General features: G+C 55.3%; 1 protein-coding gene across 7 annotated transcripts; it reads right to left on the reverse strand.

The window, feature by feature from the left end:
* Positions 1–24,617, reverse strand: NPR2 (natriuretic peptide receptor 2). 7 transcript variants are annotated; one of them, XM_038742492.1, is made up of 23 exons: positions 23,552–24,617; positions 22,199–22,404; positions 15,525–15,638; positions 14,964–15,099; positions 14,508–14,602; positions 13,777–13,909; positions 13,478–13,562; positions 9,718–9,838; positions 9,275–9,349; positions 8,775–8,852; positions 8,437–8,541; positions 8,259–8,330; positions 7,272–7,431; positions 6,809–6,964; positions 4,885–5,053; positions 4,584–4,730; positions 4,300–4,423; positions 4,024–4,092; positions 3,654–3,828; positions 3,395–3,493; positions 2,239–2,398; positions 582–673; positions 1–423 (listed from the first exon to the last, which is right to left on the reverse strand). In XM_038742492.1, exons 1-22 carry the CDS (start codon positions 24,222–24,224, stop codon positions 628–630), a joined length of 3,198 nt encoding a protein of 1,065 aa, XP_038598420.1. In that variant the 5' UTR covers positions 24,225–24,617; the 3' UTR covers positions 1–423; positions 582–627. The 7 variants fall into 7 exon arrangements, with proteins under 7 accessions (XP_038598420.1, XP_038598421.1, XP_038598417.1 ...); XM_038742493.1 differs by lacking the exon at positions 2,239–2,398; XM_038742489.1 differs by having other exon boundaries at positions 2,239–2,359; positions 3,654–4,092.

Genomic DNA, 24,617 nt, shown 5'->3' on the forward strand with positions numbered 1-24,617 from the left:
GCTGCTTTTATCGTTTTATATTTGAACAAAATATTCTGGGTTTAGATACAGATATTTACAGCCATCAAGCATTGGGGCTGGTGGGAGAGCAAAGGGAGCGGGCTGGTAAGTGTCAGCCCAATGGGGACACAGCCCAAAACAGGGAGGTAGGTCCCCACCCAGGAGAGAAAGCGTTGGGTCTGCCCCTGTATATCTGTGGTATTGGCCAGGGGTCTGTGTCCCTGGATTGGCAGGTTGGTCTGTCCACGCCCCCGGGTTCCGCAGAGGGGAATGGATGGCAGAGGCAGTAGCTGCTCTATGCCCAGGGTGCTGGCAGGTTCGGGAAGGGGGTGGGGTGGGGGGAACCTGGAGGGAGAATCACAGAAGGCCAGGGAGACCTTTCCGCTCTCCAAGGAGCCAATACGTCCGCATCTTCCCCTTTCCCTGAAACAGAAAAGGAGGGGCAGGTTAGCTCAACATCACCAGTCTCCGGGATCTCTCTGACCGGTGACGAAGCTGGGTGATCCTTTCCAGCCGTCAAACAGAGAGAGAGAGAGAGAGACGGACTCTCAGTCCTCCCACTCCCCCAACTCGGGCCACACCTTCATTTCCACATCGCCACGCAGTGCTAACTGGAAGCAGCCAAAATCATCCAAGGCATCTTTGGTGGTGGAGGAGACATGGATCTTCAGGGCTGGTGGAGAAGGGCACGGGTAAGATTAGAAGAGAAAGAGCAGCATCCAAGTTCCCATGGGCTGGAGGGGGCGGGGAGGGGAAGCGTAAGGGTCCCCTCTGAGAAGCTGGAGATCATCAACCTCCTTGGTTGGAAAGAGCCCAAGATCCCTGGAGAATGATAATAATAATAATAATACTATAGTGAAGTGCTGACTAGATAGTGCTGGGATAGATCCAAGATAATCAGGTCCTATATGGGGCTTCAAGTTGAAGTAGGAGGGCGAACGGGTATTGAATCCCCATTTGGCAGATGAGGGAACCGAGGCACCAAGAAGTTAAGCGACTCGTTCAAGGTCACACAGCAGGTAAGTGGAGGAGCTGGGATTAGAACCCATGTCCCCTGACTCCCAGTCCTGGGCTCTTTCCACTGGGCTTCACTACTTCCCTAAGCTGCCATTTTGCCACCCGACGGTCCCAAGACCTGGCCGGTCCACAGGAGCGATGCCCCGGGGCCCCCCCCACACCCAGGAGCGGCCCATGCTCTGCCAAAGCAGAACTGACCCCTCCTGGGACCAGAGGAGATGATGGCACTTCACAGGCACTTGCTATGTGCCAAGCTCTCTGCTAAGTGCTTGGGGTAGATTTGAGAGAATCAGATCAAACACAGTCCCTGTCCCTCATAAGGCTCACAACCTAGAGCGGGTCTAGGCCTCCCAGGCAGAATTTTCACCCACTGTTCCTGAGATCATCAGCAATATTCCCGATTTAACTTCCTGTGGGCAGAGCGCTGGACTGGGCAACCAAGTCCGGGTCCCTGCCCTCAAGAAGTGAACGGTCTACTGGAGGACAGAAGCACAAATAACATAAAAGATGACAGCTAATGTGAGCAAAGACAAAAAGAACAATCATGAGTGGCTATGCAGCTAACAGATCCGTACAAAAAGTGACCTAGGCGTGCTGAGAAAGCGGAGAGAATGGCATGACCAGGGAAATGTGGGGTTGCGGGGGGGATGCTTCCTGCAAGAGGTGCCTTTTTAGGAGACTCCGAAGGAGGGGAGGGAAGTGTTTTGGTGAAGCTGAGGTGGGAGGGTGTTCCAGGCAAGGAAAAAAAATTGTGCTCAATGAGTCGGAGAAGGGAGAGTAATGAGGTCTGCCTGGGAAGAAGGGAGAGTGTGGGTTGGGGGTGGGGTGTAGCAGGAGAGCAGATGGATAAGAAGGAGCCAGCTCGTGGAGATTTTCGAAGCCGATGGTCAGGAGTTCGTGCAGAGCGAATTGGGGAGCCACCGGAGGGGGGTTCGAACGGGTTAAGAAGATGATATGAACAGCTAGTTGAACGTAGTACAAAACGAAAAGAGGTGAGGCTGTGGAGTGAGGTGTTGAGGGGAACACTAGCAAGGAGACCAGCACAGGAATCCAGCCAGGAGGTGATAAGAGCATGTACCAGGACGGTGGCGGTAAGGATGGCGAGGATCTGTGAAATACCGTAGATGAAGAACCAGCAGGATTTAGAGTGACAATGTGAGAAGGGATGGGAAACAAAACACGAGGTGGAGTTTCGCCACTAAAACCATGGTACATCCGCACCTGGAACACTGTGTGCAGTCTGGTCTCCGCATCTTAGGAAGGACACAAGAGAGCTGGCGGAGGGACAGAGAAGGGTAACCAAGACGATCAGGGGACGGAGCAGCTTCTGGTTGAGGACAGGCTAAAAGAGACAGGCTCCTCAGCCTAGAAAAAACGCAGGCTGAGAGAGGATAGAATTGGAGTTTACAAAATCGCGAAGTGGGTGGGCAGGGCGAAACTAGAATTGTAGTACCCCAAGACCCACAGCGGCAAGAGAGAGGGTACCCACTGGGGAGCGAAGGTGGTCGGTTCAAAACAAACCAAAAGCAACCTTCGTTTACCCAGGAGCTGGGAAAGTATGGAATTTGTTGCCAAAGGAACCGGGCAACCCAAAATAAAGGAAGATCCAAGAGGGGTTTGGATGCATTTGGGGACAAGCAGTTCTCACTGGGTTTATGAGAGGGAAAGTCAGGAAGGTAAAGGGGAAATTTAAGGAGGTCTAGGCGGACAGCTGAGGGTACAACTCCAAGAATACTGCTGCCTCTGAAGGAAACAGCATCTCGGGCCGGATGGGCCACTGGTCTACCCCAATCACGGCTTCGTGCTTGGCCTTCGCCTCTTAGCTGTCAGTGAGGCAGGAATCCAAGACGTCAGCAAAGCAGCAGACTTGGGAGTTGGGGGATGTTGTCGATAATGACGGGAAAGTCAGGAAGAGAAGAGGATTTGGAAGGGAAGACAGGGCAAGGGAGCCGCTTGCTGCGGCTCTACACTGTTACAAAAAGAAGGACTACGTGGGTTGCCAACCCTGGCCCAAGCCTGATTGACCTTGGTTTTGAATTTCCTGTCTCCGTGGGTTGGGCAGTGGGGAGTGGGGGAGACCAGACAATCAGTTGCAAGATGGGCTTGGACCTATGGCTCTTCCCGATCCCTTTTCCTCCTTCCCTCCCCACTACCCTCTCCCTTCACCCACCCGCCCCGCCACGCACCCACACCCTTCAGCACACCTCCCGGGTTGCCCTTGGACCAGGCTACCCACTAGAAGAGACCACGGCTCTACGGAAGCACATGCAAACGGTCTGGAGGGCTGGAGAATGAGGAAAGAAGAAAGGACCTCGCCTTGAGGTTTGGGGGAAGGGATCTGACTTTGGGGCAGTGAGCTGGGGGGGAAAGATCTCACCCTGCCCGTTGGACTCCATGCGGGATGCAGTGTTCACTGTGTCCCCAAACAGACAGTACCGTGGCATCTTCAGGCCGACAACCCCAGCACACACGGGTCCTGCCAAAGGGGGAACAAGACTAGATGGAGAGGAAGTGGGTACGGGCAGGGCGGGGCCGGGGCTGAACCGTGACTCGGGCCGGGTCAGGAGAGGGCCACGGATTCAGAATGGGCTTAGCCCGGGAGAGGGCAGAGACCTCACCCGTGTGGACACCCTCACCCGTGTGGACACCAATGCGCAGCCGCAGCTGGTCATTGGGCCGGTGTCGGATCCGGAATGAAGCCACGGCTTCCAGCAGGGCCAGGGCCATGCGAGCGATCTCAGGTGCGTGCCGTTTCCCATTGCGTCCAGGCAACCCTGACACCACCATGTAGGCATCGCCGATTGTCTCCACCTGAAGAGGGGGTAGAGGTGGGGTAGAGGGGGCCGGGTACAGGCTTGGAGAATTGGTCTCAGAGGAACAGGGGAAATGGGAGAGGTGGGTGTCACAGGGACCGTCTGGAGGGCAGGAAGAGGTCCGGAGGGTCCGGGTGGCACTCTGAGGGAGGGGCTTGAGGGAAGGGTCGTCAGGAGGCAGGACTTGTCCCACCTTGTACACATCGAAGTTGTCGATGATGGCATCAAAGCAGGTGTACAGGTCATTCAACAGTGTCACCACCTGTCCCAGAGAGAGTCCTTTGTTTCAGGATCTCCTTACCTCTGCCAAGTCCAAGTCTCTGCGGCCCGTTTCCCTGCCCCCTCCCAGTGTAATTAGACATAATTAGACCTTCCGAGCCCTCCAAGCCTTCCGCCCAGGCCTTCCCATCCCGACACGCTCCCTTTCTTGACCACCCGCTCCCCGGCCCTCCCCCACACCCTGCCTCACCTGCATGGGGGTACTCTCCGCAGACAGGGCAGTGAAGCCCACGATGTCACTGAAGTAGATGGTGACGCTATCAAAAGCCTCAGCCCGCACCGTCTCCCCCCGCTTCAGCTGCTCAGCCACGGAGCTGGGACAGAGCAGAGGGTCAGCCGTACGTAGGGAGGGAAATTCCGGACGGGGGGCGGAAGGGGAGTCCGAGTCAGCTGCCCACAAGAGAAAGGCCCGGGTCCCAGCAGCCTCGGGTGAGAGGGCTTAGGGATAAGAGGAGCACGATGAGGGGGACTCACTGGGGCAGAATCTGGTAGAGCAGGGCTTCAGCTTTGCGTTTCTCCTCCAAGTAGGCCTGCGTCCTCTCCTCTACCAACTTCTCTAGGTTATTGGCGTACTGCTCCATGCGTAACAGCAGGTTGTCCAGGATGCTGGTGCCCCCCTCCCTGCCCAGAGACGGACAGAGAGACGCTGAGCCGCCTGACCCGACCATCTCCCCAGCCCCGGACTGGCCCATCCCAGCCCCGGACTAGCCCATCCCAGCCCCAGCCCCGGACTAGTCCATCCCAGCTCTTCAGTCCCGGAAGCAACCCCCCTCACTTGTTGAAGCGGCGGATGAAGCCCTTGATCTGGCTAAAGTCGGGCCGTTCGGCAGGGTCCTGGGCCCAGCAGCGCTCCATCAGCATAGCCAGCTCCTCGCTCAGTTGCCCCCGGTCGATGCTGGGCCGGAAGTACGGACGCTGGCCGTGTCGCACTTTCTGCACAATCTCTGGCCGGGGGGAGCGGGGTGGGCGGAACGACGGAGGGAGGAGAAGGGGGAGATGGAGAAGGGGCAGGAGTGCCGGGTGTAGAGGGGACAGGGAGAGAGGAGGGGGAAGCAAATGGGAAGGGGAAAGATGTGGGGATGACAGGAGTAGGACAGGAAAGTGGGAGAAGGGGGAGTACGTCAGTCAATCGTATTTATTGAGCGCTTACTGTGTGCTCAGCACGGTACTAAGTGCTTGGGAGAGTACGGTATAACACTATAACGTGGGAAGAGAGCTGTTAGGCCCTGGGCAGGCTGGGAAGGGCTCTGAACCCAGCTCCAGCAGAAGAGTGGTTTCCCTTCTTTGCCGCCTCAGTTAGGGAGAGGGCAAAATACTGTGGTGGGTGGAGGGGAGGGAAGAAGAATGGGCTACTGGGGAGAAGAGGGCAGAGCAGCCTACAGGGAACAATGCCGGGCGGGCAGGAGATGTGGGACGGGAGGGTGAGGCGGCAGAACGCAGAAAGAAGCAGCTGGTGTGGAGGGGGCCGCTATGGGAGAAACGGGAGATGAGCAATCTCCTCTTGTCTCCCCACAAACCATTGCTCTCTCCCTTCGGGCCACGGGCTTCTTCTCTAGCTGGGGGAGGGGGCAGGAGGACCGACTCAGCCATCTGGGGAAGGGTCAGGGAGGGAGGCGCCGGTGGAGGCCTCTGGATCCAATTACACTGGAGCAGCTGGTGGGCCATATTTGGGCCTGGAGCCCCATGAAATGTGAGGGGAACCAGGAGGGGCAGGCTCGCTGGGGGATGTCAACAACTGGAGGAGGGGGCAGGGCAAGGCTGGGAGGGGTCGGGGAAGCCACACGGCGACTCTTCTCAACTGTCTTCCCAGCCATCTGGCCGGGTCCGCAAAACAGTTGAGGCCCCAGGGTGGGACTGGTGGCAGTGGCCAGAGGAAGCAGAGGGGGATAAGTGCAGGAAAGGAGCTGGAGAGGCGGGGGGGAACGGAAAAAGCGCGAGAGTGGGAGCCATCAGCTGACTCAAAGGGCAGGTGATGGGCTGAAGGGCCTCTTCCCAGTTCAGTCAGTCAGTCAATTGTACTTATTGAGCGCTTACTGGGTGTAGAGCATTGTACCCAGCACTGGGGAGAGTACGATAATGCAATGTAACAGACACATTCCATGCCCACGACGAACTTACAGTCTCGAGGGCGAGAAAGACGTTAATATAAATAAATTAAATTACCAATAGGTACACAAGGGCTGTGGGGCTCAGGACACCCCTAGACCCAGCAGCAGAGAGGAGGGGTGGCAGGGAGCAGAAGGGACTGGTTATCCCGGAGAGTGGAAGGGCGGGGTTGGATATGGGGTGGGGCAGGGGCAGCAGGGATATACTCCTGACTGACTGATCCCGTTGTTGGGTAGGGACCGTCTCTATATGCTGCCGATTGGTACTTCCCAAGCGCTCTGCACGCAGTAAGCGCTCAATAAATACGATTGAATGAATGAATGAAAGTATGCACTCAATTAATGAGTGAATGATTGATTAATCGATAATCGATCACGACCCTGGCAGCATATGGCTCCAAGCCCCCACTGCCCGCAGGACAAAGGAAACCCACAGTGGCACGTCCCCTGAGGAGTTTGTCCGGGGACAATAAGGCCCGTGTGGAGGTCTCTGTGAGGAGAGGGAAGAAAGAGGGCCCATCCCTGCCCTATCATGCCTGCTGGTGGGAGAAGGGGCCGGGATCCTGCCTGGGGGGCCAGAAAAGGGGGTCTCACCCTTGGGACTCAGGTCCATGCCTTCCACGTAGAAGGGGCCATTGCGTAGCGCGATCTCTTGAAGGATGATCCCAAAGCTGTACACGTCTCCCTTCTGCATGCCCATGGTCGGCAAGCGGCCCGGGCACAGAAGCTCTGGGGCAGTCCACAGCTTTTCTGCAGAAACAGGATATTGGGGAGCCTGGGCCCTGGACTGCACTCTCTACGTCGTAACGGAAGCCCACGTGCTCTCACTTATATTGGGCCCCAAGTCACGTGCCCCGTCATAAACGCCTCCCTGCCCCTGAACGAGGGACAGGCTGTCAGGGGGTGGGGGGTGTGCGGACACAAAGGACAGGACAGGCTCTGGGGGGAAGAAGGTGGAAAGGGAGGTGATTTCGGAGCCTCAGAGGTTGGGCTATCCTCGGGCCAGGGGGAGGGCAGTCTCCCGGGTACAGAAGGCAGGCTGTCCAAGGGGGCTCACTGGCATAGAGAGCATGGCTGTCCTCAGGCTCCCCTGCTGAGCGGAAGCTGGCCAACCCGTAGTCGGTGATCTTTAGCACGAAGCGGCTGTCCACCACACAGTTGGAGGACTTAAGGCTGCCGTGGTGGCCAATGATGCTGTTGTGGAGAAAAGCCATGCCCTGCGCGGACACAGGTCTGGTCACCACGGGCTCCCGGCCCAACCCCAGAGGCCACCGCCCCTAGCTCCCTAAAGACGATGGTGACGTGGCTAGGCTCCTCGCTAGATCCTCGGCTCCTGGAGAGTAGGGATCACGCCCACCAACTCCATCGTACTCTCCCTGACGCTGAGTACAGTGCTCCGCACATACATACCACTGGTTGACTGACTGAGCTTCCTCGTGGGCAGCCGCTCTGGGGCTGGGTTGGTCCCAGACTTCCAAAAGTCCAACTGGAATTGGTCCCAGACTTCCTGGGGGTCCAATTCCACCGGCTTCTCTAGGGCCCCCAAAGGCCCCCTGTGGGGTTCAGGGCCCCTACGGAGACACTCTGCCAGGAACTCTGTCGGGGGCCCCAGGAAAGGTCTCTTTCTTTTTCACTTCCCAACTCTATCCCCAAAATTATGGGGAGAAGGGGAAGGCGGGGGAGGCCTCGTCGATGGATTAATCGACTGACTGATCGGGAGGAATCCCGCTGGCTAAGTTTTGGAGCCGCTTTGGGGATGGGTTTGGGCTGCTCTCGGCCTAGACACTGGGCGTCTAGGGCCGATCATCTCCACCTCTTTCCTGCATATAGCTTCCAACTTCCCCAGATCCTTCAGAGATGGGGTAGCCTGGCCCAGTGGAATGAGCCTGGGGTCTCAGAGTCAGAGGACTTTGGTTCGAATCCCAGCTCGACTACCTGCCTGCTGCGGGGCCTGGTGAGAGTCATTTCACTTCACTCCTCAGCGCGGGTTACAGTCCCAGAGCAGCGGGCGACACTGAGAAGCCTGAGTCAGGGAAATGCTCACCTTGACGAGGTCATTGATGAGGGAGTAGCGGAACATCCAGTCCAAATTGATGCTGTCATTCTCCAGGATGTCCTGCAAAAGGACACACAGCCCAGCCCGACCCAGAGTGAGGAAGCCACCGAGTCCTAGGGTCCCAGCGGTCTTGCTGGGCAGAACCTCTTTTCCCTCCCCCTCTCACCTGCAGGCTTCCTCGGGGACAATACTCCGTAACGATGCAGATGTTGGGCGGGTCGATGCAGGCCCCGATGAAGCGGGTCAGATGGTTGAACTGGACATCCCGCATCTGGGGGAAAGGAGCAAGGGAAGGGGGCCCAGTCCTTTGCCTCTTCACTCCTTTCTCAGACCCCTTCCCAGATACCTCTGCTTCCCCGTCAGCCACCCTGCCTTCCCCCATCCCCTTCCTCAAACACCCTCGCCTCTTCTCAACCTCTTTTTCTCTCCTTGCTCCCAAGTCAGCCCACCCCTAACCCCCACCACCTTTCCCTCCAACCTCATCCCCTTCCTCTTGTCACATACATGCTTGAGCTCAAATAGAACCTGTCTGGTCAGCTCAATCCGCTTCTTATTTACATGTTTGATGGCCACCACATTTCCCTGGGGGGGGTGGAGAATCGGGGGTCAAGGGAGACGGCGGGAAGAGGCCACCCCTCCCCAGGGCGGATGGGTGCACGACAGGGGAAAGGGATCTGAAGGCAAAGTTCTTTGTTGGGGGGGGCAGGTGGGGGCCCGGGGGTCGGGGCGGGGGGGAGTGTCCCAGGCCACAGGACTCACAAGGAACACTAGAAGGGGGACTAGTGGCTTCTGGGAGGGAAGAGGCAGTACCCAAGAGGGAAATGGGGCTGCTAGGGTACTCCTAGGAGCCGGGTGGGAGAAAGGGGAGCAGAGGTGGGGAGCTCAGAGAGGAAAGGGGCCAAACGGAGAGGCCTGGGCCCTCCGTTTTATGCCTTCTAGTGAGGGGAAGAAGGGGAGGGGCCCCAGGGACTGGGATGAGAGCTCAGGACAGATGAGACGTTCACCTTGAAGTGACCGGTGTTGGCAAAGATCTGGTATTTCCCATGAGCTGTCATAAGTGAGCCGTAACTGGATCCCCGCTACAGCAGAGAGGGAGGGAAAGCCGGCAGGAAAGGTCAGAGCTGCAGCAGCAGGGGCGGCACAAGTAGAGCCGGGGCTGGAAGCGGTGCTCCCACAGGGGCGGAGAAAAGGAGCAGGAGAGGGACCGGGGCTCAGTTTGGAGGCGAGGCGGAGGGCTGCGCTGGGAGCACAGATTCACGGTTTCGGAGGAGCAGCTGTGCTGGCGCCTGCTGAAGTGCCCCGGGGGATAGGAGGCTAAGAGGATGCAGGAGAGATGAGGCCTGGCCAGCACTCAACGATCCTCTCCGGAGGCAGGCCTCCTCCCTATACGTGGCTGCCCAACTGGCTGGCGAGTAGATCAGGCCAGTTCGCAGGGCCGCTCACTCACCAGGGAGAGGGTGATCCGGCTCCCGGCACTCTTATGGTAGCGCTCGGCATTGCCAAACTGCAGCTCCTCCCAGCGGATCCGCCACAGCATGCTGGCCAACTCCTTCTCCAGCATCAGCTTCCTGCAGCGAGAGAAGCATTTGCGGGGGAGATTTCCACCCAGCTGGAAAGCCGGGAAACGGCTATAGGAGCAGGGCAGCCCCTGCCTGGCCCTGGGAGGTGTACCTGTCTGCTTTGGCCCCAGTCACCCTGCATATAATTACCGTCAGCCCCCCGTGGGACAATCTGATCACCTTGTAACCTCCCCAGCACATAGAACAGTGCTTTGCACATAGTAAGCGCTTAACAAATACCATCATTATTATGATTATATAATTGTGATCTCATCCACAGCCCGGAGCCTGGTCTGGCACTGAGCCATCGGCTATGCCCTTGCCAACAGATGCAAAACCCTGAGAGACTCAAAACCAAACCCATTTGTCAGAGCTCCTCCTGCCCCCTCCAACTTGGATCAACTGAAAACCAGGCCAGATCCCCCCAAGGAGAGCTCTGGGACAGACAGGCCTCTATCCCGATCCTTTCCACTCCTACCCCAAGATCTCCGAAGCTAACCGGGCTCAGGGGCCTGATGGGTTGGTCAACGAGAGGTCTGGTGGTCAGGAACGAACAATGCAGAGACCTAACGCCAGGCAGGCAAGAGGGACAACAGGCTGCCAGCCCAAAGCATCTGGAGAAATCAATGGAGTTTAAGGGAGAGGCTTCTCGAAAGTTGGGAATTGCCAGTGTTTCCAGAGAGAGACTTGACATCTGGAATTGAGACAAACATCTCCTTGTCTGGGGAGAAGGACTGTAATTCTTTCAAGCTAGCGACAGACTGACCATTTAACCGATCAAGAGAGGAGACGGTATGTACTGTGGGATGGAGGGCTTTGAGTCACTGTATCTCCTGGCTGAGGCAAAGGGAAGACTCCCTTTACCCCGGAGACATGAACATCCAGAGAAAGTCCGTGGAAGCCAGGGAATGTGAGGAAGTTAGATGACCAGAGTGAGTGCCAGTTAGAGAAGATGAAAGTATAATTTCCTGAATGTGAAAACTAGGCCCGATACAATTTGAGGGGTAGGGGGAGTTGGAGTTATTGAGGATGCTGAGAGAGAAGACCTAGGCCTGGGCTGAACAGGCTTGGCCAGCTGGAGCGAAGGTCGCTAGGATTGGCTGGCCACCCCACCTCCCCACGATGGTGGGAAATCTGAAGTTTTGGCACTTGAGTGATGCCCCCGGTCCGACCCCCGGCACTCTGTTGCTGTGGAGGTAAAATGCAGGAGGAAGAATAAGAAAGGTGGAGGAAGGTCTAACAGATAAACTTCCAAGACAAGTTCAGAGTGTGGCAACGGAAAAATCACCAAGGCAAGAGCCAGGTTGAAATGGGGTTGCCTCGTCCCCACTTCCAAGGCAAAATGAGGAGCTGCAGCAGTGCCCATGGCTCCTAGGAACTGTGGGGGACAGCCTTGCAGGTGGCCAGGGACTCCAAGAAAGGACAGCAGTCCATGCTGTGGTTGATAGGATCTCCCTCCCATGGAATCATTTCCAATGGCTGGGACGGAGTCCACAGATTCCCCCAACCCCACCTCTTCTAGGGACACCTCAGAAGAATGGTGGGGATTCTCCCCAACTGCCACTCTCAAGGATCTCTGCTGGCAATTGCTCCAAGAGCTTTAGGCATTAGTCCAGGCTGGTGAATGTGAATGGATTCTTGTTGTCTTGCCTCAAGTTGGTTCCTCTGAAGGGGATTTGGAGACCATGCTAGTGGGTCTCAGTCTAGTCGAGACACTTCTGCCCAATCTTCACGGCCTCACCCCTGACTTTCTGGCAGCACAGGGAGAATGGCAGAGGATCAGGGAAGGGTAGGGTTGAGCTGGTCCTTTTCACCCACGCTACCCCATCTTCCTGCCCTCTCCACTTCCGTTTAAGTCCACTTCCCTGTCTTCCAGTCTTGGAGAAGTGCAAGGGAGCAGGAGGCTGGCAAGGGAGTAGAAAAGGAGGTTAAGGTAAGGGCTCAGAGGACTCAGCTTGTAGGGTTCTCGCCAATGATTTCCCTTTTCTGGATCCTTTGTGTGGCCCATCTCTTTCCTCTGCTGCCCAAGAACAGTTAACTCGGAATTATTCCAAGTTCCTGAGACTCAACTCTTCTCTGGGAGCCTTGGCTGTTGGCTACAGAAGCAAGATGACCTAGTGGGAAGAGCACGGGCTTGGGAGTCAAAGGACCTGGGTTCTAAGCCTGAGCCCACCACGTGTCTACTTTGCCATTTTGGGCAAGTCACTTCACCTTTCTGTGCCTCAATTTCCAATGGGGATTAAGTACCTTGTTCTTCCTCATACTTAAGACTGTGAGTCCCAAGTAGGACAGGGATTTTACCCAGCCTGATTATCTTGTATCTACCCCAGTGCTTAGAGCAGTGCAGTGAGTCCATAACAAGTACCACATTTTAATAGTAATAACAATAACAATAATAATAAAGAACTCTGTCTAAAGAGACCAAGTCTCCAGGACCTACCTATAAACTCCCCATCTAACATTTCAAATTGAACCCACTGGTAGAATTTAGCTTTCTGTCTGTATCAAGTTCACTGCACTGTTAGTCTCCAAACTATACAGTAGATGCTCAGCATCTCCTGATGCCCTTCATTACTGAACCAGCTGTTTTGGCTCGGTACCCATTGTGCATGGGTATCCCTCCCAGGCAAGGACCATGCTTTACCGCAAAGTTGCACGGGCCACTGGAGGTTAAGAAGGAGAATTTACTCAATAGACAAAAATGAAGAATATATAAGAAGAGAAGAGGGTAAAAGCAAGAGAAGGAGAAGAAGAGAAACAGTGTGGCTTAATGGACAGGGTTCTAATCCCAGCTTTGCCACTTGTCTGTTGTGTGACCCTTGGGAAGTCACTTAACTTCTCTGTGCCTCAGTTACCTCATCTATAAAATGAGGATTAAAACTGTGAGGCCCCCTGTGGGACTTGGAGTGTGTCCCATCTGATCAGCTTGTATCTATCCCAGTATTTAGTACAGTGCAAACGACACATTGTAAGCACTTGAAAAATACCATAAAAACAAGCCAAAAAAAATGATGAAAACTGAGCTGGGATAGACCCACCCAGGGTGAGTTGTTCATCAGTCCAGGAGAGGAAGGAAGGAAGCTTCAATTTACCGTACCTGACAGGCCGTAAGACTCTCTAGCACACAGTACAGATGGCCCAAGATTTTGAATTGGAAAAAATTAGGCAAAAAGTATTTTAGTGAATGCATTTTTCACGAGTTTTCAATTTCAAGTTTAAATTGCATGATGACAGCGGGCAATCCGCTGAAGCCACGGCACTGGGGTCATGTGCCTGGTCTGCCCTATCCTCAACACTGTGGTTGTGGAGACAGATTGCTGGGTGGAGGTGTTTGTCTTACAGGTGGGGCCGGGGGGATGGTGTGAGGCTTCTGACAAACAGGGATGATGTGGGGTTAGGGCACGGAGCCCTCAGTCAAGGTGCGTCAAAGCAGCAAATCAACGTACCACGTGACAAAGAGAAGTTCTAGGCTAACCGATGGCTGAAAAAAATGGATCCTGTGACCTAAAAAATTATCTGGTCCCATCTGGTCCCAGATAAGACCAGATGAGAACCAAAGCGTTCTCTGCGGAAGGTTCCCTAGAAGCTCTGGTGTCCTGAAAGCCACGACAGGGACTGGGACGACGATAGGAAAGAGTAATCACTCACCGGAAAATGAGGAAGCTGGAGACGCCAAACATGATGAAGGTAAGTCCAGCGCCCAAAGCCACGATGGCCAGAGTGGAGAAAGGGGCTGAGGAGGAGAAAGGCAGAGAGTTGAGTCAGGTGGGAGAATGACAGACAGAAGGGCTGAGGGGAAGGGAGAGGAGGCTATGACCAAGATCTGCAGGTGGGGTAGTTTTTACATTAGAGGGGAAAGAGACTTTGATTGGGGCTGGGGGCAGTGGAGGAAGAGGAGGGAGTAGGAGATGCTCCCATCCTTGCCTGGCCCCCCCACACACACCCACTTTTATCACAGGAGGGGTCGTCCAAGTCGAAGGCACAGGGAGGGTTGTCGGAAGGGGGTGCCCCCTTCACCCATGGAATGGGCTGCCCGGTCCACCAGATCTGCTTCTCAGCCCCGGAATAGTGAGCGGCTGGCTGTAGGAGAGAAGCGGCATTGGTCCCGCCCCCCGTCCCTTCCCAGATTCCTGCAAGCTCTTCTCAGAATTCTCCTCCTCTTCTGCCCCTAGCATTCTCATAGTACCATTCTCATAGAACCCTACTACTACCACTTCCCAAAGCTCTTCCACGGGACACGGATACGAAAGAAGTGTGGCACAGTGGATACAGCATGGGCCCGGGGGTCAAAAGGATCCAGGTTCTAATCCCGGCTCTGCCACTTGTCTGCCGTGTGACCTTGGACAAGTCATTTCACTTCCTCTGTGCCTCAGTTACCCCATCCGTAAAATGGGAATTAAGACTATGAGCCCCAGGTGGGTCAGGGACTATGTCCAACCTGATTACCTTGTATCTACCCAGAGTTTAGTACGGTGCCTAGCACATAGTAAGGGCTTAACAAATACCATAAAAAAACCCCAACAAACTTCTCCAGTTGCCCCCATCCCATATTCAACCCTGACTGACCTCTCCTTGAGCCCTAGACAATGAGCCGCCCGAGTTGACCTAGAGGGAAAAAGGTTCCCGTGCCCAGCCTTAGACCTTCAATGCATCTAGGTCTCTGGTGGATCCTCCTCACCTGGAAATCCCCGGAATCAAGGTTACCCATGGCCCACAAGACAAAGTCTGTCTCCCGATCATTGTTCTTGTCCATGACAACCACTCCCGTCACTCCTGCGCCAGGGAGAGAGGGGGCAGGAAGACAAGAGGTGGGGAAGAAGAGAGGGGAAATTGTAAAGTGGAGGACATAGAGAAGTGAGATCGGGGACAAGACAGTAAAGGGGCGGATGCCAGGAGATGGAAATCATAGTGAGTGGAGGGGGAGAAAGAAGCAGGAGAGGAGAAGGGACAGGCGGTAGAAGGGCAAGAAAAGGAGTGTGGATGGGAACGGGGGGACAGGGGAAGAGTTAGGGACTGCAGGCAGATGACCTCCCCTGGTCCCCACGGCCCCATTCTTCCTAGAAACCTTTTCAAAAATGGGCCACCCGCCCTCTCAGAGTTCCCAACTCCCCTCCACCTTTCTTGGACTCGTTACCCTGATATCTGCGGCCCTGCATCTTCTCCACTATGCGGAGCCCGTCTTCTCGCGTGCCACCTTCCTGCAGCGTTTCGTTCAGGACCTCCGCGTAGAGCAGGATCCCATCGTAGAAGCAGCCCGCAATCAGGTTCATCTGAGGAGATCCTGTTCTCACCAGGGAGGCCCCCCCCAGACCTCTCCTCTGAGGGCCCTGCCATCCTGAAACCCAGCCCCAATCTTGGACCAAGGAGGTTTCAGGAAGCCAGAGGGCCTGCCAATTCTCCGTCACAGACGGTGTTTGAAGTCAAATGAGAGCCTAGGGCCACTGTGCCTTCCCTGGTGGGAGGCGGCAGGGGGGCGGGAGGGGAAGGTGAAGAGCAGAAAGGCAGAATCTGATGGCCAGTTAGGGGGTAGGAGCAGATAGAGAGGATTAGAAGGGATCTGGAGCAAGCAGATCTGGGCTCGGGACCGGCGGAGGGAGTTGTGGTGGGGGGGGCGGGCGGTCACTTGAGGGGAAGCGTTTCTGCAGCCTGAACTCTCGGTCGAAGGGGCCTCCCGAAAGCTGGTTTTGCTCCTTACCAGGGAAGGGGTGAGCTCCACACCAAAGTCAGTCCGGGCTCGTAGCAGTAGACGGCGCTGGAACTCCTGGTACTCCGGATTCGGGGGTTCTCGGTAGGTGATCACCAACACCGTCTGCAAAAACCAGCTCCTCGCATCAGGGGGAAGGGAGAGGGAAGGGGGAGGAGACCCCTCTGGCAGACGGGAGGGGAGGATGTGGAGGGCCGGGGGGGAAGAGTCCAGCCAACAACCAAGAGTCCGGCAAGCAATACCGGGAGGACACACCTGGTTGGGTTATAAAAGAAGGGACAGGGGCCTGGGACTGCCTTGTTTTAGCAAGAAAACCTATAACTGGTCCTCCTAACCCCCAGAGTAGCAACAGGGCTTAACTCAACCAACGTGTGAACATACCTCACAGTCTTCTAGACTGTGAGCCCGTTGTTGGGTAGGGACCGTCTCTATATGTTGCCAACTTGTACTTCCCAAGCGCTTAGTACAGTGCTCTGCACACAGTAAGTTCTCAATAAATACGACAATGAATGAATACCTGTTGATCTACTTGCTTTCTTCTCACTCCTCAATTCTGCAAACCTCCTGCCCCAACCCTCCTCACCCATTTGCTAACTAGGACACGCAGTGGATCTCATCATCAGTAGTTATCATGACAGCCCTAATCTCACCAACTCTGAATTACCGCTCTTTGAGCACAACCTATTCACCTGCCTGCTCTATTCTCTCCTTACGCTCCCCCATGAAAAACTGTTCTCTCCCCCAACAGCCACCTCCTGATCGCTAGACTCCCCCCACACCACTTATCCTGGGCCAACATGCCCCATCTGGTTTCAATCTATCAATGGTGGTTATGGAGCACTTCATGCGGGCAAAGCACTGTACTAATACCATAGTTGGTAGACATGATCCCTGCCCTGGAGTAGCTACCCAACCTCCCTTCTCTTGACACACAGATCCATGCCCTCAACTCCACCCTTTCCAGGAAACCCAACTTCTTCTCACCGTTGATCTCCACTGATCTCACACAGCCAAGCTCCAGCCCTGTGTCACCTCCACAGTCTGCTTCTGAAGCTCACATGCAGCATAGTGCCGTGGAGCATTGTTGACGGAAATCCAGGCACAGGGCCGACTTTGACCTCTTCAAATTCATTCTTACTTGCTATATATAGCTCTGGGTTCTCTTCTGCTTTCCTACCTCACTGACTCCCATGGTCATCGACCCCAATAACTATTCCATACCTTTAACTCCTTCCTAAAACTCCTAGTGGCCCTTCCTCTTCACTCCAAAAACCTCACCAATTTCTTTGCTGACAAAATGGAAACTCTTAGGCATGAGTTTCCCAGACTTCCCCCCAACCGCCAAACTCCCTCCCTCTCCTAAGTCGCCTCTCTCATCTCCTCTTTCCCAGCCATCTCACAACAGAGCTCCCACCTGCTTTCAAAAAATCAACCTCCTGAAGCTCTGCTAACTCCACATCCCTTTCTAAAAACATTGCTTCCCTCTGTAACCGTCATCTTCAACAGCTCATTCTCTGATGACTGTTTTCTCTGCTTTCAAAATTGCCCATGCCTCCCCATTGTACTCTCTTGCTATTTTCCACCTCCCTGCTCCCATTTCTTTCCAAACTCCTCAAATGGATCGTATATAGTCACTGTTCCAATTCCCTTCTTGACGTCCTGCAATCCAGTTTAATGGCCTCCTTCTTGCCCCATCTCACAGACTATGACTATAGTCCACTCCAGTCCATATTCCACTCTGATGTTGGTTCATTTTTCTAAATAAAGTTCAGTCAGCGTCGCCCCACTCCTCAAAAACCTCCAGCATTTGCCTACCAACCTCCATAGCCAACAGAAACTCCTTAGCATAGGCTTTGAAACACTCAATCAGAAGTGTTTTAAAACAGTTAGAAGCAGAATGGCCTAGTGGAGACAGCGTGGACCTTATAGTCAGAGGACCTGGGTTCTAATCCTTGCTCCGCCATTTGTCCGCTCTGTGACCTTGGGCAAGTCGCTTAACTTTGTTGTGCCTCAGTTGCCTATCTGTAAAATGGGGATTAAGACTGTGAGCCCTATGTGGGACAGGGACTGGGTATCTACCCCAGGGCTTAGTACGGTGCCTGGTACATAGTAGGTACTTAATATCTTTTAAAAAACCTCACAAAAATAAGCTTCTCCCCTCTTTACCTCATTGATTTCCTACTATAACCCAGCCCACACGCTTTGCTCCTCTAGCACTAGTTCAGTGCTCTGCACATAGTAAGCACTCAATAAATACCACATTTATGCTCCCTGTGCCTCAATCTCACCAAAACTCCCTTGCCCACGCCCTCTCTCTGGCCTGGAATTCCCTCCCCCTCCATATATGATGAGAAGCAGCATGGCGTAGTGGATAGAGCACGGGCATGGGAATCTGCCACTTGTCTACTGTGTGACCTCGGGCATGTCACTTCACTTCTCTGGGCCTCAGGTACCTCATCTGTAAAATGGGGATCGAGACCGTGTGCCTCACGTGGGACAGAGACTGCGTCCAATCCGATTTGATTGTATCCACCCCAACGCTTAGTACCGTGCCTGGCACATAATAATAATAATGATAATAATGATGGCATTTATTAAGCACTTACTACGTGCAAAGCACTGTTCTAAGCGCTGGGGAGGTTACAAGGTGATCAGGTTGTCCCACGGGGGGGCTCACAGTCTAAATCCCCATTTGACAGATGAGGTAACTGAGGCCCAGAGAAGTGAAGTGACTTGCCCAAAGTCACACAGCTGACAAGTGGCGGAGCCGGGATTTGAACCCATGACCTCCTACTACAAAGCCCGAGCTCTTTCCACTGAGCCACGCTGCTTCCCCAAATACCATAATTATTATTATGTGTCAGACCGCCACTGTCCCCACCTTCAAAGCCTTAAGAGAACAGTAGGATCTGGTGACACAAACCCCATACCCTGTATAAGAAGCATCAGAAATTCCAAGAGTTAATATCGGCTCGGAGAGGTCCAAGGAACTTTACTTACCACCAACAACACCCACATCATAATCCAAATCAACTCCAGATTAGGGAGCAACAGTAATACCCCACTATCCACTCACCTCAGCCCTAGTTCCGAGAACCTCTTATTCTCTGATGCTTCCCCACCGTCTCTTTAATCTCGGTTCCAGAAAGCAGTCAGGAAATCCCACCCCATCCTCCCACAGGGAGTGGATTGAGTCCCCTAGCACTGGGTCAGCCTCAGGACCCCAGGTAGCATCATCATCATCATCAATCGTATTTATTGAGCACTTACTATGTGCAGAGCACTGTACTAAGCACTTGGGAAGTACAAATTGGCAACATGGATCGCAGGGGTCAGTGACCCGACCCAGCCCAGCCCAGCCGAGGTAGTGAGAGGATGGGAGAATCTCGTGGTTGACTGAGTTGAGAAGTCAGTTTTGAATCCGTCTTTCACGGGTTTACTTGCCTACACCCTTACTGGCTATAACACAGCCTTCTCTTCTGCACATCATCAACTTCCGTGCCCACTGCCCTCACCGGTTATTCCATACCTTTAACTCCCTCCTGGAACACCAATACTCCAACCTTCCCCTTCTCTCTCCCCCGATGACCTCATCTTCTTTGTTAACAAAGAAGTCTCTCCCTCGCTTCCCCAACACCCTGCCGCCCCCACCTCCACTGTCATCATTCTTGGACTCCTCTCAAAAGCTCTGTTGCCTGTTTGGAAATTCACCCCCTCCACCTATGCCACTGACCAAATCCCTCCTTGTCTTCTGAAAATCCTTGCACCCACTCTTTTTCCTTCTCCAACTGCCACCTTCAACCCCTCTGTCCTCAAACACACCTAAGTTTCCCCTACCTTAAAAAAACACAAAAAACTTGCTCTGGATCCCACAGCTCCGTACCACCTCCATGCTCCCATTCCTGTCCAAACTCCTCAACTGGGCCAAAACACTTGCTGCCTCTCCTGCCCGCGTCTCCCCACTTCTCAAAAACCTCCAAAAGTTACCCATTCCCTCCAGACATCAAGCAGAACCTTCTGTCCCTTGGCTCTAAGGCACTTAAATCAGCTCTCTCCCCTCCGATTTATTCCCTCTCTTCTCCCTAGATTGCAGCCTTCCTTCCTCTGAAGTCAGCCTGTTTAATGACATCTCGTCTCCTGTACCTGGGCTCTCGTTCACGCTCTCCCCACAGTCTGAAACTCTCTCTCCCTTCAAATTTGGATTACCTCTCCCCAACTCCAGAGCCCTTCTGAAATCCTATCCATCTCCTCCAGGAGGCCTCTCCCGATTAATCTCCCATCTCTTTAGGTTCAATTCCAACAACCACTTCAGCGCTTCTGGGCCACCTTCATTCTTAAGTACTCACAAACTTCTGTAGCACTTCTGTACATTTCTCATACACCACACTACTTACTAGCTTGGGAACATATTCCGTTTTCCGTCTTCCTCCCGTTTGCAATTCATTTTAGAGTCTTTCTCTCCCATTAGACTGTAAACTCCTTGGAGGCAGGGATCACATTTAACTCATTCTCTTTGACTCTCAAGTTCCCTGCACACCGTGGATGCTCAATAAACACTACCGATCGATGGATCTTTCCTGACAGGCGACAAGAGAAGAAGCAATGAGGAGAAGAACAAGGAGTAGAGCAGCAGCCTTAGAATGGGGGAGCCAAACCACGGAAAGGAAAGCATAGCTAGCAGAACAGAACTGATCAAGACTCCAGGGTATGGTGGAGTGGGACTGGGGGAGAAATGAGTAGTGGGAATGGAAGGAACTCTGGAAGTATACAGACTTCTCCTACTGAACGACTCCAGTAACGACTTTCCCCTCTAGTCTGTCAGGCCAACTTACACTTCCAAAACCAGCTCCTCTCCATCTTCCTCCATCCCCCTTTCCAATCCTCCTCCAGTCCCCCTCTCCTCCTGCAAGTTTAACTCCTTGGCCCTTGCCTTCGCAAGGGTTTATACCCCACCTGGAGGCTGCCCTCCCTCTTCTCAGTTGTGCTCTGGCTGACCCTGCCTTTTCCCCATATCCTCCTATGTGCAGGCTCCTTCCCTCAGAGAACTCTCTGAACCCTCAGAGAACTCCCTCAAGAGAAGCAGCCGGACCCGGTGGAAAGAGCACGGGCTTTGGAGTCTGGGGTCATGGGCTCTGCCGCTTGTCAGCTGCGTGACTTTGGGCAAGTCACTTCACTTCTCTGTGCGTCAGTTCCCTCCTCTGTAAAATGGGGATTAAGACCATGAGCCCCACTGTGGGACAACCTGATCACCTTGTAACCTCCCCAGCGCTTAAAACAGTGCTTTGCACATAGTAAGTGCTTAATAAATGCCATCATCGACTCTAAGGAATCTGATCATCTGTCTCCTTCATTCCCTTCTTTCTCACCACAATGCTGCATTCTCCTGCCAGGATGCAAGCCTTAGAACAGTCAATCAATCAATCAATCAATCACATTTATTGAGCGCTTACCGTGTGCAGAGCACTGTACTAAGCGCTTGGGAAGTACAAGTTGGCAACATATGGAGACAGTCCCTACCCAACAGTGGGCTCACAGTCTAAAAGGGGGAGACAGAGAACAAAACCAAACATACTAACAAAATAAAATAAATAGAAAACAGTCCCTGCTGCTGGCCTGTCAGAAGTGTCCCTGCAAGGCCAGTGTTCCAATCGACTTCACTGGATTCCCCCGTTGCAAGAACTGGTCAAGTTTCAGTCTTCTGCATGATACCATCCCCGCTTTCTCTGGGGTGTGTCTTCCCACTCCCCTTCAGTCTGCTCTTCTCTACCCCCCCACCATAGGAGTTAGGATCCCCTACGGCAGAGCAGGGATTGGCTCTGGTGCTGGATGAATGAAGCAACCCAGTCCAACAGTAACAGTATCAAATCTTTAAAAACAGAAATCAGGGTAGGAGAGAGACAGGTAAGAGAGAAGAGGGGATAACAGAGAGAAAAAGGCCGATATGCTCTCAGGGCGGTGGAGGAGAAGACGGAAGACAAAGACGATGGGAGAGATTCAGTGACGGACAAAGAGACGGATGTAGCAAGAGACGGGGAATGAGAGTCAGCGAGGGAGGGAATAACAGAAAAACAAGTGTCCGTCTAGAACCAGAGAAAGATCACAGAACAAGGGAGGAAAGAGTGGAGCTTGAGAGAAGCTACGATCAGTGACCCTCCAGACCAAAACCTTTAAAATGGGCCTGGACGGAGCCTTCGGCTGGTGGCAGTCCTACTCTGGGGAAGCAGATAGGGTCCGGAGCAGGGGAAATTGGACAAATCTAAAGTTAAGGGAGCCTACCAGCCCTCTCTGCCCACAGAAGCCTCAACATCCTGGAAATGTGGGGTATAGCCCCAGATGTGGACTTCAGCATCCAGGCCCCAAGCTGTACCAGCAGAGGGTTATGGTTGAGTCAGGGGCAGAAACGAGGCTAGGCTGGGTCCCTTCTGGTTTGGCCCTGAGCTCACCTCCAGGTCTCTGGTTCCTTCCCAATTCGGCAGCAACAACAGCCTGAGCCTAGCCGGACATAAGGGTGATGGCCGGAGCGGGCTGTGGACATTTTGGGGCATCCCCCTGCCCCCCACCGTCCTGCTCCCCGCCATCCAACTTCCCAGCCTGGCTGGGTTTGTGCAGGTTCATAAGCCCGTTTTGGAGGAGAGGTTCCCCAACCACCCTCAGGGACAGGTTACCTGGAAGGCTTCTCTGAGGGCCTGGGCCTGCTCCCAGGTACGATTGTCCTGCCAAGGCCGGCCAGGGGGGCGAGTGGGACTGGCCCGCAGGCTCTCCCCGAAAACATCCAAGTAGAAGAAGACGTAGTCTCCATTGGTCAGGTTCTCCCTCTGGGCCTGGAGCAGGATGTCATGCAGCATCTCCAGGGGCCCGCAGATGTACACGACTGAGGATGAGGCACAGACAGGGGAGCCCTTCATCCCACAGAACTGGCCCTCCTGCTCCATGGAGCCTCTCCCACCCCTCCCATCCCCGGGTCGGGCTAAAGCAGGTTCGGCCACTGCTGGGGATAGGGGAGTCCGTCACCTCACCCTCCTCCCCTGCCAAATATCATAATAATAATAATAATAATGATGGTATCTGTTAAGCGCTTACTATGTGCAAAGCACTGTTCCGAGTGCTGGAGCACTAAATCCTCCCCGGGGCCTGGGGACCGGAATTCCAGGCTTCTCATCTGGGCCACAACCACTCTCAGAGGGAAGGAGCGGACTGCCCAGCATCCCTTGGGCCTCGCGCAGAGGCTCCAGCCTTTCGCTGCCATCATCTCCTCTTCAAAGTCTCCCCAACACCTCACAGCCCCAAACACTCATCTGCTGCGAATGAGGGCCCATCTCTGCTCCCGGAGGGGCTGGGCTCGGGGGCTGCCTTTCCTCCAGTCCCTCCCCTACTGTCTGGGTCCCCCCTGCCCCTCCGCTACCCCCATCGTGCACAACCCTTCTCCAAACTCAGGCCCTTTCCTGAGAGTGGGCCGTCTCCACCTTCCCCAGCCAACCTAGTCCTTGAGATGCACCAACCCACCAGGCTTCCAGAGCCCCTCCGCCGTGACACGAGGCGAGCGAGCCATTCTCTTCCCGACGCTCTACCTCCCCTGCCCCCCGGCTCACTCCCACTACCCGCACGGCCAACGGGCGCTCCTCACGTTCGGACTGCCTTACGTTGCACCCGATTCGGAGGTCCCTCCCGGTAGCCGCCTCTCTCCAGGCCGCATTCCCACCGTGGCCCGGGCTGATGCCCTGTTCCCGCAACAGCCCGCCCTGCCCACGTCGCCTGGGCCTCTTCCCGCCCAATCTCCACGACCTCCTCTGATGCCCTGATCTCCCCTGAAGCTCTTGCCTCCGTGCCAAACCTGCCTTCGAGGCCCCAGGCCCCCTCCGACGACGCCCCTTGGGCTCTCACCCCTTCGAGATGCCCCTTCGAGAGGTCTCCACCCCGCCCCGACACCTAGGCTCCTCATCGTGCCCATTCTCCCTCTCCTGCTCACATATTCCTTGGCCCAGAGGCCCGGAGGCCCAGAGGCCCAGGGCTGCACTCACTGCGCCCGTTGGCCCGGATGAAGTGGGTGGCCTGCTCAGGGCCACCTGGCTCTCGGGCGTACACCTGGTGCTGCACGCTGAGGTTGCTGCCCTGCAGGGCCTCAAAGACCCCTTCGATGGTGAAGTAGTGAGGTCGATCATCAGTGCGGGCATCCAGGTAGAGCAGGGCAGCTCGGGCACTCCAGTTGAAGTGTCCGTGCAGCATCACCACAAATTCCCCCAGTTTGGGGGCCGAGGGGCCGGTGCGCACCAGCGTGCGGTAGTGTTCGCTCTTGGCCGTGAAGCCCGAGGCCACGGCTCCTGCGGTCAGCAGCGGCAGCCGCCAGTGAGAGGCGAAGCGGGCCACCGAGGCGGCCGGGTAAACGCAGCCGGGGCCCAGCAGCAGATCGGGGTCGTGGTACAGCTTCAGGTCCACGGCACCCAGGGGCGCCAAGTATTCGGAGCAGGCCCCATCCAGTTCGGAGCTGACAAAGCGCAGGTCCACGGGCAGCGCGCGGCCCAGGGCCTCCACCGCCAGAGCCACCGCTGGGCCCACCCGGGGCCAGGCCCAGGCGTAACTCAGGTTGTGCTGGGGCAACACCACTGCCAGGGTCAGATTCCGGGTCCCAGCGGGCCGCCCTCCCCCGACCACCACGACCACCACCAGCAGCAGCGGCAGTGGGGTCAGCGCCATGGGGAAAGGCCGGCCTCCCCACGGCCCCTCGGGCACCCTGGGGCCCCGGGCCCTGAGGGACGGGGGGAGAGGGGTTCCCTCGGCCGGCTCGGGTGGACAAACGGGGAGATCGGGGAGATCTGGAGTGGAGGGGGGGAGGAGGAGAGGGCAGGAAAGGCCGGGCAGCGGAAAGATGGCTCAGAGTTGGGCATGGGGCTCGGGGCACTTACCACACAGAGGGGGAAGGGGGCTGGGAGCGGGCCGCCTGGGTCTGGAGGAGGGGGGCGGGGAAAGGTGTCTTGCAAGGGTGGTGCGGGGTGGGGGGGGAGGTGTGGGCAGAAGGCCCAAAGATGGGGCCAGGGGCGAGGGCCCGGAGCTGCGGCGGGCCCGGCCTCCTTGGCCAGCCAGGCGGCG

The sequence above is a fragment of the Tachyglossus aculeatus genome, unplaced genomic scaffold, assembly GCF_015852505.1.
Source record: "Tachyglossus aculeatus isolate mTacAcu1 unplaced genomic scaffold, mTacAcu1.pri scaffold_12_arrow_ctg1, whole genome shotgun sequence".
Classification (NCBI taxonomy): domain Eukaryota; kingdom Metazoa; phylum Chordata; class Mammalia; order Monotremata; family Tachyglossidae; genus Tachyglossus; species Tachyglossus aculeatus.

Bases quoted from the DNA above. Each gene is read 5' to 3' on its own strand.
- NPR2 (XM_038742488.1), bottom strand. From the start codon at position 24,224: ATGGCGCTGACCCCACTGCCGCTGCTGCTGGTGGTGGTCGTGGTGGTC. The intron at 8,853-9,274 runs GTGAACGTCTCA...CACCCCCCCCAG, and splicing joins CCAACACCGGTCACTTCAAG to GGAAATGTGGTGGCCATCAA. The intron at 4,731-4,884 runs GTGAGGGGGGTT...GTCTCTGGGCAG, and splicing joins TTCATCCGCCGCTTCAACAA to GGAGGGGGGCACCAGCATCC.